Source organism: Enhydra lutris, unplaced genomic scaffold, assembly GCF_002288905.1.
Source record: "Enhydra lutris kenyoni isolate GAN:26980312 unplaced genomic scaffold, ASM228890v2 scaffoldscaffold68, whole genome shotgun sequence".
NCBI lineage: Eukaryota > Metazoa > Chordata > Mammalia > Carnivora > Mustelidae > Enhydra > Enhydra lutris.
In genome coordinates, this window is record NW_019154152.1 from 3,865,367 (window position 1) to 3,878,058 (window position 12,692).

The window sequence follows — 12,692 nt, forward strand, 5'->3', positions numbered from 1 at the left end:
GAGTGTCAGAGTATCCTGCCCATACCAGGAAACAGGGGAGGTAAGACAAAAGACCAGGGGAACAACTGTAAGAGTAGCATGGTGGAGTGGGAAGGCCAACAGGCCTGGTCTGTAGTCCTTCTTTCCCACTATTTACCAGCTGTACAGCCTTGGGCAAGTCTGTTTTTTCATTGATAAAGTGGGGATTGAAGGGGAGAAAAGGGGGAGAGAAAAGAAATATATCCATAGCCTATTCCATGCTTAGGGACCTCACTTTCCTCTTCATGATTTGATGATATCAGGAGGCATTATCACCCCCAATTTGTGGATGGGTATCTTGTTCATTTGCAGAATTGCTGGAGAGGATGAAATAAGGAAACATATCAGAAGTGTCTGGGACAGGGCCCCCCACACAGTAGGTCTAAGAAAGTGTCATTGCCCTCTACCCACATTTGTTCCCTTTGCTTCTTGTGTCTTTAACCCACACAGGGAAGCTCTACTTCATCTGAGGGGCAGGTGGTAAGAGAGCAAGTGGAGCCAGGTGAAGGTGGTCTTGGAGAAGGGCTTCTCTGAGAGTCAATGATTACAAGACCACTCTGGGAGTCATTGATTACAAGACCACTGGAGCTTGTGTTGTCAGATGCCCTGGGAGATGCTCTGTGGCTTCATGACCAGAGGGTAAGGCCCTCCTAACTTAACTCCAAGTGGTTGATCAGACTCAAAACTAAAAACAACAATCTTCTAGGAACCAAACTCCAAAGTAATTAATTCAGCCACAAAGGTAACAATAACAGAATATAACATCTGACACTTAATGAGCAATTTACTAAGTGCCTAGTGCTTCTATGAGCTTTCTACTTCGAGCTATAGATTTAATGAAATGAAAATACAGTTATGTCCATGCAATATTTGAGACACACACAACACTAAAAAAATTATTTGTTGTTTATTTGAAATCCCAATATAACTGGACATCTTGTATTTTAACTAGCAATCTTATTTCTGTATTAATTCATTTAATTACTGTAACTACCCTTTGAGATAGTTTTTTTTTACAGAAGAGGTAACCAAGGCACAAAGAGGTAAGGTAACTTGCCCAAGGTCACACAGCTAGTAAGTGAGTAGCTGTATCATGCATGAATTACTGTGGCTCTCAAGCCCAAGGCCGTTGAAGTCCTAAAGTGAGTAACTTCATTGGAAGACTGTGTTTGGACATGCTGCACGGCAAGCTTCCTTGAGGCCCTGTCTTCTGTTTGTCAGCTCAGGGTGGGAGCAGGGAGGAGTATTTACACGCATCACACACACTAAACTCTGGCAGAATTCACTCCAGAGGGTCCCTGGAATCTCCCACACTCTTCTGGATTCCTGTCTCCCTAGAGCTTGCTGAACTGAAACAGCTCACAGAAGACTGAGTGTTCCCCAAAAAAACAGCCCAGAGCTTGTTCAGCCATTCTTTGTACCGATTAGGGAAAGAACACTTTGATTTTATTATTGCATATTCTGCACACATTGGAAGGAGAGAGTAAGGAGCATTCCAGGATATTCCGTCAGGGGATTAGAGGATTTCTCCCTGATTGCTTTATGCCTCCTGGTTTTTAAGCAGCTTTGAATTGTGTGTGTTTATAGTTACATGCTTGGCACTTGCCTCCCGTGGCTTGTTTCAGCCTTTCTGTGTGAGCATCTCTGCCCTTTTCTGAGTGAGAGTGCCTACAGCCCCATACATGACAGCCACCTCAGGAGAGCTTTGCTGAAAGTGGCCTTTAGCCAGGAGGCAGAGAAAACTTCCACCAGAAAGCTGCTCCTCCAGTGTGTTGCAGACCATTTATGTCACAGTCAAAACCAATGGCACCAGGCCCTGGGCGCTACCTGGGGTGGGAGTGGGGGGTACTTTCCTCATTTCCCATCCCACTGTGCTAACTGAGAAGCATTTCAGAGACCTGCCTAATTCACTTTTCTCTTCCCAGGCCCTAGCATGATCATAGCACATAATAAGCATTCGGAAGTTTGCTGGATGAACGGGGAGAATAAAGCGTAATAATGTGCGAAAGTGTACACAATGACCTCTCTTAGACCCTAAGACTTTTGAAAACTAAGTCAATCATAAGGAGAAAGTTTAGACAATCTGTACAATAAGTAGATGGATGGAGCTGGAAGGGTAAGTTGAGGAGGGAGGGAGAAGAAGAAAGGCTTCAGGTGGGGAGGGTAAGGAAGTGAAAAGTCAAAGGGCAGGCATGAGAGTGAAGAATGGAGTTCTTCTTCTATTGCCTTTTTGTATTTGCTGAATAATTCTTTAAAGCAATTTTTCTCAGAGCCTGGACCACATGGATCACAGATTCATTAGGTTTCAGGTCAAACAGTTTAACTTCAGAGTCAAACCATGGATAGTTAGAAGCATGCATTTCTCTTTATCTCCTAGGGATGTTTATAATTATCAAATTTTCTCCCAAAAAAGCCTCCTTTTTAAAAATCTTAGATCTCATTGCTGGTTACTTCAAATTGCTTTGGGAAATAGGCAGTGTGTCAAGAAAATTTAGTCAATAAATTAATTATATTCTACTTACTTAGCAGCCTGAATATATAAAATTCTTGGAGGTATATATTATAATCCCCTCAGCACTAGCACAAATTTTCTTTCAGAATGCAACATGAAGAAACTGATGTTTGGTTCTCCTGCCCCTTTTATGCAGACCTACCCCATCTGCATTAATGCCTGCTGGGAATTTAAAAAAGCCTACCCCAAGGGATGGCAAAAACCATATGATATAATAAAATGAAAATGATATGTTAGCCAAAGTGCATTTCTTCCTGTTTGCTCGTGGATTCACACAAGATAGAAATTCTCTAAATATGAAAGCCACAAATAAGATAATTTCTAGAGATCAAACAGTCATGGTCAAAATAAACTCCACCCAGGGAAGGAACTTCAAACATACTGTAATCACAGTCAGTGTTCCAAATGGAATTCCCCCATGAGGCTGTGTGGAAAGAAACCTCATCAAGATGATGTCGGAATTATACAAGATGATTAAGTCCTAGAGATCTACTGTACAGCTTAGTGCCTAGAGTTAACAATATTGTATTGTATACCTAAAAGTTTGCTAAGAGGGTCGATCTTTTAAGTGTTCTTATCACAACAACAGCAACAATAATAATAGTAGTACATAAATAAGAAGGCAGGAAGAAACTTTGGGAAGTGATGGATAGGTTTATGGCATAAATTATGATGAGGGTTTCACAAGTGTATACTTAGCTCTAAATTCGCCAAGTTGTATACATGGAATATGTATAGCTTTTCATATGTCAGTCATACCTTAATTAAGTGGTTTAGAAAAGAAAAGGTGTCATGAATGGAGGAGGCTTTAAGCATAAACCTCCTGTGCTCCAGAAAACCAAGATAGGTTAAAAACTGTGCACACAGGGACAGTAACTTGGATGCCTTCAGGGCCAGGCAGGGAGCACAAATGATTGAAGCAAGCCAGCAGAAGCAGACCAAAAGTTACTCTGCAGAAATGTAGACCCAAGATTGCTTGGTCTCTTGGTTTTTTTCAGGAAAAGCAGGAAATCCAGAATTTAGGGAATTCCAATTATAGAATGTTAGCAACTAATATAAAAACTTATAAACACTACTCACATCAAACAGCCCTCTAGGTCTCTGATTTGTACCACAGAGAATTTGTAGCTCAGAGAAAAGGCTTATTCCCTAGTTGAGATCCGAGAAACCACATCAATAACAAGCCCTTGTAGTGACATGAAGAGAAGCCTCTGGATAAACTTCAGCCCTTCTTTCTGCTCACTGGAGAATCCACACAGTAGAAAACCTCCCCATTCCTCCCTCTTTAGGGTAAAGTAAAGAGGCACCTGCCCCTGGCCCTGCCTGCCCCAGCTCCAGCCCATGACCTGCCATTTTGACACCCTGATTCCCCTTTTTGACCCCAGCAGCTCTTCTGGATACTGTTCCACTGTGTGTCATCAAGACCCACATCATGACCCAAGATTCTCCTGCTTCCCTCCTGGCCCCTTGGAAGGCCCCAGCCTCTCTGCTGCTTGCTGGCCTCCTACCAGGGGACAAAAGGTGGGGAGAACTGAGTAGAGCCATTGTTCATTTTAATGATAATTGTGATTAATGAGTATTTGTATATTATATGAGACTTATCAAAGCGTATACACATTCATCATTTCATTTTATTCACACAAACTTCTTCTGAGACAGAGCAGGCCTTTTGACCATTTTATAGTTATGGGGACTAAGAGATAAGGTAACAGAAGGACAAAGCAAGTGACCATCAAGGATGATCATCACTAGTTCATCAAGTTTATACTATCCATCGAAGGAGCTGCTGCTTCTTTGGGATACTTTCTGAGGATCTCTTGCAAGAGGAGTCCTTAACAGAAGGATGGATATCTGTGTCCTTGGAGGGACTGGAGCTCTGGAGTTATAAAGGACAGTCTGGCCAGTTCTGGTTCCAACCATAAGCATCATGCTGACTCTCTGTCACTCTACCCTGGCCAACTGTGGGTGTCCAGATGGAGAGTAATACAGCTCCAATTTATTGAAAGTTCCTCAAAATTCCTAGAAGGATGATGGATGCTGTAATAACTGGAAATTTTCCTCATCTCAACCAATGTGTGCCATGATGATCCATGAATGGAACATCTGTCAACATTTCTATGTTCTCTCTTTTGTTGGTCAAATTAATCCCAAACCCGACCTTCAGTGTTCTCCATCTCCAAAACCACAAAAATCAAACTCACTGGAGTAATGACCAATGTTAACAGAAGCTGGCTCAACCTTTTATTCTACTTCCATTATTTGCCCCTAAATTAGCTTCCCAGACCTAAGTCCAACATAGGTGTGTTTGTATGTGTTGTAGGCTTCCCCCATCAACAAACAATTATTTGATACCAGCAGGGTATCCAAGAACTCACTCAATTCTGACACTATCTACCTGGAGATGGATCCGTAGGTAAAGGGTTCCGTCCTACTGCCCCCACTTCAGGCACCAGTCACAAGCCCAGGTTATCACCTGTGCTTCTGATGGATTGGCTATAATTTAGAGGTTCCCATAATCTCCTCGTCAGGTGTGATAATTTGCTAGAGTGACTCATAGAACTCAGGAAAACCCATTTATTCACTAGATTAATGATTTATTACAAAGGATATTAAAGGATATGCATCAACAGTCAGATGAAGAGATATGTAGGATGAGGTCCTGAATAAAGGAGCTTCTGTCCTTGTGGAGCTTGGGATGTGGCACAGTGGCATGTGGAAGTGTCTTGGTTCCCCAACATGGAAGCACTCTGAACCTCCTCCTCTTGGATTTTTATAGAGGCTTCATTATTTAGGTATGATTAATTAACTCATTGGCCATTGGTGATTGATTCAACCTCTAGCCCCTCTCACCTCCTGGGAAATCAAGGGGTGGGACTGAAAGTTCCAACCCTCTATTCATGGCTGTTACCCCTGGCAACCAGCTTCCATACTTAGGTGTTTTGCAAAAGTCACCTTTATTAGCGTAAACCCAGTTGTGGAGGAAAGGGTTTGTTATAGATAACAAGTCACCCATTTCACCTTTATGGCTCTGAAGGGAGTTTAAGAACTAAGGACAAGAGACCAAGTATTATAACAAAAAATCTTCCCATTGCTTTTATCATTCAGGAAATTCCAAGGATCTTGGAAGCTGTGAGCCAGGAACTGTGGATGAAGACCAAATGTCTATGAAAAACATATTTTGGTCATCTGAATGACCAAATACATATATTTTCTTATAAACCACAATACTGCAGCACCCATCCTTGAACTTTCCTATCTTACATATCCCAGAGTCCATGCTCCAATTACACTGATAAATCCCCAATGCCCAGTTATGCCTTTTGCTAATGCTGTTCCCTTTGCCCAAAACCTCTCCCCTAATATCTTTGTCTTACAAGCTCCCATTCATCCCTCAAAACCTAGCTGAAATGTCTTCCTGGAGAGTCTTTCCCAGTTCCCCTGAGGAATTTTTTTCCCTTTCCTTTGAGCTTTCACAGAATGTGGTCCATAGCTTATCACCTTATATTTATTATACTTCATTACTTCTCTATATTCCTTGCTTGGCTGTGAGGTCTTGAGGGTCTTTGTTTTTCAAGCTGCGCCGGACACATGATGAATAACTAAAGTGTCTCTGTTGAATGAGAGAGAAAAGTAATCTCACAGTAATATAACTATTGAAAACAGCAAGTCATGTGCTAGGTGCTTTCTCAATACTATTTTTAATCCTCACATCAACCTTGTGCATTGAATTTTATGATCATGGGGCCCAGAGAGCTCAAGAACACACAGCTAGTGGATGATGAGCAGAAATCTGAGCACAGTTCTGTATGATTCTTATAAGAGGCAATGCTGCTTCCTATTGCTTCCTAACCAGCCAAAGTCCCCGTTTCAACTTTCTTTCCATGTGTCCAGGGATTCTGAATGCTTCCCCCTCCTCCAATCCCTGCACCTCCTTCCAGCTGAAGAGGTCCTAGACCACAGGGATCTGGCATTCCCTGGTGGGACTTAGAGACACTTCTCCGGCTTACCCAGCCTTATGTTTGAGGCCAAGCAAGGGAGGAGATACAAATGAAAACAGAACAGTTGGTTTCACTAAAAATTGTGGGATTTAAGAAGCCCAGATATCACTGTATGGGACCCACTTAACAACAAGTAATAATGTGAAAAGGAGAGAGGACCTCTTCCCCACCTTGCACAGTAAGTGCTCAAGAACACAGCTCAACCCTGGGCAAGGGCAGCTCCCAGGCGACAGCTTTAGCAGGGCCAATAGAATTGAAAACACTTTCCCCAGAGGCTCCAGGAAGACATAGTCCACCACCAGAGAAAGTGGCAATGGGGACCTACTGACCTGAAGCTCCAGGAAGCCACTCCAACTGTGGGAGTTGGTGTGACATGCTTGAGAGTGCTGGGAGATAGGCCCTGGCAGTGATGTAAGGGTGTTCACAGAGAGCCCTGACAACACACACCAGTAAGGAGGGCAAGGAAGAACAGAAGGAAAATGATGAGAGGACATATAAGTAAACCCCTAGAGAGACTCCAGGCATAACTGGGAATGATTTTTTAAATTAACATATAATGTATTATTTGCCCCAGGGGTACCGGTCTCTGAATCATCAGGCTTACACATTTCGCTGCACTCACCATATCACATACCCTCCCCAACGTCCATAACACTGGGAACGATTTTTAAATGTATGTACCATAACAGTAGGTGGCAAAAGAACCAGAGAGACTGTGTATTACTGTTACCTAATCCTATTTTTATCCTCCATACAGAGTTGTGGGGAAATGCAGGCTGATGTACATCTTTATGGACCTTGCTGTATATCCTATATTGCTTTCATTTTATTCTTTCACTCACTCATTCAATCAATATTTATTACAGTCCAGATATGGTTTTACCATTCACACAGCCATCACAGTGTAATAGTACACCAATTTCACCACAACCTTACTAACCTAGAATGGAATGACTCATGTTTGCTATTAGTAGTTTTGTTTTGTTTAGTGGTTTTGAAATACCTCAAAAATCTAAGGACTGGCTAATAATATTTGTTCTAATTTCAGAAATGTGTATTTCTTCAGATAAACATTTTTCAAGGTTATACAATCAAACTGCATATTCCACGACCCATTGAACACATCACCTTTATCCAAATGTCACGATTACCCGAGTGTGGGATCTCACTGTATACCTACCCAGTGTGTGGGTGCTACCACCTGTTCTCCTGGTCTTCCTCCTTCCCCAACCTGGTTGGCTGCAGCCTGTGGCCTCTGCACCATTCTTTTTCTAGATAATTAGTGAGGACTAACCAGGGATGGGTTAGAGGTTCCCGAATCTTAGTTCATAAAAAGTAGACCACATTAAGCTCAGTGAGTGTCTGCTGGGGAATGAAGGAGAAACTGCCCTCTTTCTTTCTCTTTCTCTTTCTCTTTCTCTTTCTTTCTTCCTTCCTTCCTTTCTTTCTTTCTTTCTTTTCCCCTGAATAATCCAAATAAACTGTATTCAACCCTTATAAATATGGTTTTGAGTGTCCTAATACTGGAGTAAATGCTCCAACTCTAGCTCCTGGAAGCTTCCACCATCCTAAGCCTAACTCCATCTGTGTTTTGTTCTGAACCACCAGGACCCTCACACTGCAGGAATATCCTGCAGTCCACCTACCATCATCCTGACTGGGGATGCCAGTTCACCGGAAGGAGAAACTGACAAAAACTTGGTCAACAGGTAAATCTCATGTGCCTAAACTTTGCACTGTGAAGAATAATATTTCCTAGCATGTGAGGATTAGTTGGCTTTTTATAAATCTTCTTTCTTGATCATTTTATTGATGAAACAGAATCAAGCAGTTTTTCCAAATGAGAGCAAGAGCTTGAGATTTGTCCATTATCTTTCCCTTCCCGCCCCCAAATTATTTTTCTTTTCCCGAATTTGGTTCTTGTACATTGCTAGCCTTTAAGCACAAATCCTAGCAGGGTAGTTTCCCATAATAACTGCCCAGATAGTTGCAAACAGACCTGAGAGATAAGAGTCTTTGACCAAAGAATCCTGCCTCTGGGCAAAGTGGGTCCTGGGAGGAAGATGACCGCTTGGGAAGGACACTGGCTCATGTACACAGTGATGTCCCTGACTCAGTTTGACCCAGCACTAACATATGCATTGGTCTGGCTGGAGTAAGACTGAGTGTCATTTTCAAAAAGCTACAAAGATCATTCTTACACAAAAATATAGTGAGCATGTGTCTAAGATTTATTTAACTCATTGATGAGGAAACCATCAGGATGACAAAGTCAGTTCAAAAGAGGATACAAGAAATGGAAATACAGATATAATCTGTGGGGAGGAAAAGAATGCTGGAATAAGACGACTAAGTTTGATATAAAATAGGTTAATGTTCCATAAGACAACGAAACCTTGTTTTTTATCGTTCTTCCCCAACAGAAATAAATCATTTACATCTCTACCAGACAATTATTCATATTTTATGAGTTTTCTACAGTTAGATGTTCATTCAAAGTGGGGGGGCCTAATGAAAAGTAAATAACCAAAGTTACATTTCCTTAGAGCAGTTTTTCAAAAACTTTAGCAAGCAGGGGTGGGGGCATGTTCAATCACAGATGGCTGGGCCCCATGTCCCAGAGTTTCTGATCCATTTGGTCTTGGGTGGAAACTGAAAATTTGCATTTCTAACAAGTTCTCAAGCTTAGGCTTATAAGATGATGCTCTAGAATGACTTTGAAAGAATATATAGGTATCTATTTACCTATTTACAAGCTATGGACAAATTTTCTTATCAAGATGACTCTGTTCTGTCTTTCAGAGCTCACAGTCCCCACAGGAGGCTTTCTCACCGACACCTGAAGGTTTCCACTGCTTCACTGACTTCTGTAGGTAAGGGCTAGTCTAATTATCTTATTTCTGCAACCAGACATAGGGGTCCAGCTGAATGTATGTTTGAGCAGGAAGACCGAGATCTGGCAGCTCAGCCCCTTTCCCTCTCCTAATTCTCAGGCAGGTCTATACCTATAAGCCCAAGAAAGCAAAGTCAGTCTGCCCCTCTGTGTTTGGGCCCAGAAGAAGTATGATATCTAATTTTAATTTATTTTGGTAAAAAAGACAAGGCAAGAGGGTAAAGAGAAAGATGAGGAAGTCAAAGAGACAGAACAGCAGGGTGAAGCTCAATTCTGGGCTCTACCTCCTGCTAGAAAGGCCCAAATCCAGGTAGGCATGTGTTTGAATGCACAGGTCACTGCCCCAATCACCAGCTCATTACCCAAATGATTGAGAAGTGAACAGATATAATCAGAACACCATATTATAAGGCCCTTTAAAGAAGTGTTAGGGAAACTGAGGCAAGAAGGGGATCAATTCTGTCTGGGGAGGGGGAAGGCTGTCCAGAAGACAGCATATTTGAGTTGTGCCTTAGGAAGTTGGGCAGATAGAAAAAGCAAGAAAAATCATTCTGGGTGGAAGAAACAACATGGTAGGGGAGCAGGAAGCATAACAGAGTAACTGAATGCTCTGCTGCGTGAATTAGTCAGGAGTCTTTCAAATGATAGAAACCTAACTCAAACTATCTTACACTAAAAGTACATACATGCAGAATTTGAGAAACAAGGCAGAGGATCATGGGGGAAGAGAGGGAAAAATGAAACAGGATGAAACCAGAGAGGGAGACAAACCATAAGAGACCTTTAATCTCAGGAAACAAACTGAGGGTTGCTGGAGTAGAGGGGGGTGAGAGGGATGGGGTGGCTGAGTGATGGACATTGGGGAGGGTATGTGCTATGGGGAGCGCTGTGAATTGTGTAAGACTGATGAATCACAGACCAAAAGATAAATTGTATGTTAATTTTAAAAAAGAAAGAAAAAATACATACACACATACATACATACAAATAAAGCCAGAGTTTGTGTTTTCAAGGAGTGCTGAATCCAGGTGCTCTAGTTGGATCATTAGCAATCGGCTCATCCCATCTCTCAAATATCCACGCATACGTTAGCTTTCTTTTTGGCAAATGGCTACCAGCAACTCCAGGCTTATATCCCATCAGTGGAAAGAGAGTGCTTCTTCTGTGTACTCAACACAATTCCCAGACTTGCCTCTCCTTGGCCTTCCATGGTGATCCCTGAATCAATCACTGTGGACAGGGGGATGGAACTCATCTATTGGCCAAGGCTCGGGTGAGGTTGGGGGATAGGGTTTAGCTCCTTCTTAACTAACATAATTGAGACTCAGCGGGGTTTCACCCAACGCAAACTGAGACCTCACCCAATGCAAACGACTGGAAGAAGGGGGAAAGGGGGCTAGAGAGGCACAATGAAAGTTGTTCACCATCAGCGGGGAGGGGAAGGGCCTTTGGAGAAGTATGTGGGATAGGTAAAGATGCTGGGCCCAGTCTGGCATTGGCACATGACTAGGGACCATGAGGAATCCTGATGATGTGAGGCAGAGAAGTGTAAGGTCAGATATGGCTCTTAAGAAGGTCACTCTGTGGCAGTGGGAGATGGGAGGAAGGGGATAGTGTGAAGGTAGAGGACCTATGAAGCAGCTGTTGTAATTGTGCAGGTAAGATCTAAGGAACAAGAGTGGAGAGGAGGCACAAGTTCCAGAGATATTTCTGAGGCAAATCATGATCAGGACTTGATGATCAGTTGGTGGGATGTGAAGAGACCGAGGAAGGAGTGTGGAGTGATTCCCATGGTTCTGAGCAGCTGGGGAAAGTGGTGTCATTCACCCAGAGAAGCGCTGCTGGAGAAGAGTCAGTTCTGGAGAAAGGTGGGGGTAGATAGTGTGAGTAGAGGAAAGAATGGAGGGAAGGTGGGCATGATCTTTTGAGTGCTCTTTATCCACACACCTTAAGCTCTCTAGCTTGTTGAAATAGAGACCAGAAAGAACAACACTCTAGGGAAAGATCGCATGGAGGAGGAGCTCCTGATGGCCTTCCTAATGGCAGAGTTTAGGACAGTACTGGGAACCTAGGTGGCTTCATGACTATTTGTTACAGAGGACCTGCCACAGCCACAGATGACAGACCTGCTGAGTTCGCTCTGGGCAGCTTCCCTGGGCTAAGGTGTGAGGGGCCAAGGATTCTGTGGTTCTTGCCCTGAGTTCACCCTCCCGCTGCAGACCCTGCAGGGCACATTATTGACCTAGTCAATGACCAGCTGCCGGATATCAGCATCTCAGAAGAGGACAAGAAGAAAAACCTGGCGCTGCTGGAAGAAGCCAAGTTGGTGAGTGAACGATTCCTGACCCGCCGTGGGAGGAAGTCCAGGAGCGGCCCCGGAGACTCCCTGTCAGGTAGGATATACAGGTGGCTGCCCTGAGCCCCTCCGAGGTGGGGTAGGGGATAGGGAGGGCCAGGATCTGGTTGTAGTGGGAGGCCTGCTTCCAAGGGTGGCCTTTGATTTGCCTGCCCCTGGCCTAGGTGCCAGGAGGACTGATCCTTGTGAAGATCTTGTTAAGAGAGGACATCTTACTCTATTTCAGAAGCTCTAAAATACTGATACAACTCTAGCCCAGAAAACTCCGCTTTTAATTTTTGGGACCTATTGTGGCTTTCTGTTTCACCGAGAAATGTCAGCCCTTATGATACCCATGAATTTAACATGGATTCCCCATCCCTTAATCCTACATAGAGAGAAATCTCTGTGTGAGGCCCACGTACACAGGCTCTTTGACCTCCCTGCATGGATGGAGTCCTCCTGTGGTAGTCACATGGCAGTACAGAATCAGCCCCTAACCTGACAAAGCAGTCCCAGTTCCCAGGGGTCAGAAATACCTGAAAGGATATCTTTGTTAGGCTGAAGTCGTAAACCTTCATGAATGCTGGCCAGTTTGTGTCTGTCTCCACAGCTGTTTCCCCGAACCTCAGCCCCGGATCTTCTCCGAACTCCTCTCAAAGCAACTCGCTTACTGTCTCCACGCCACCTGGTGAGGTTCAGTACCAGGTTTCCTGTCCTGGCTTTCTTTGGGTGGCAGCTGAGTCCAACCCCTGGTCCGACCAGGATGCATCCCATCTTGCAGGGTTTCTAGTCAGAACCCCTGTTTGGCCTCCTCCCCAGAGGACTCTCAGCTAGGCCTGGTCGGGCTGCCTCTGAGGAGGTAGATGTACTTTCTGTTGGGGTTTTGAGCTAGTGTGGGGAGATAGGCCTTGCCCCGGATGAGTCTAGGTAGGT

The 12,692-nt window shown here is 43.7% G+C and overlaps 1 protein-coding gene across 1 annotated transcript in view; it reads left to right on the forward strand.

Annotated features, from left to right (window-relative positions):
• LOC111159481 (murine retrovirus integration site 1 homolog) overlaps positions 1–12,692 on the forward strand; it is a 77,428-nt gene that overhangs the window by 9,545 nt on the left and 55,191 nt on the right. The window contains 4 exon segments of the mRNA XM_022521990.1: positions 8,137–8,237; positions 9,331–9,401; positions 11,641–11,814; positions 12,370–12,447. Of these exon segments, the coding sequence (XP_022377698.1) occupies positions 8,137–8,237; positions 9,331–9,401; positions 11,641–11,814; positions 12,370–12,447 (424 nt within the window).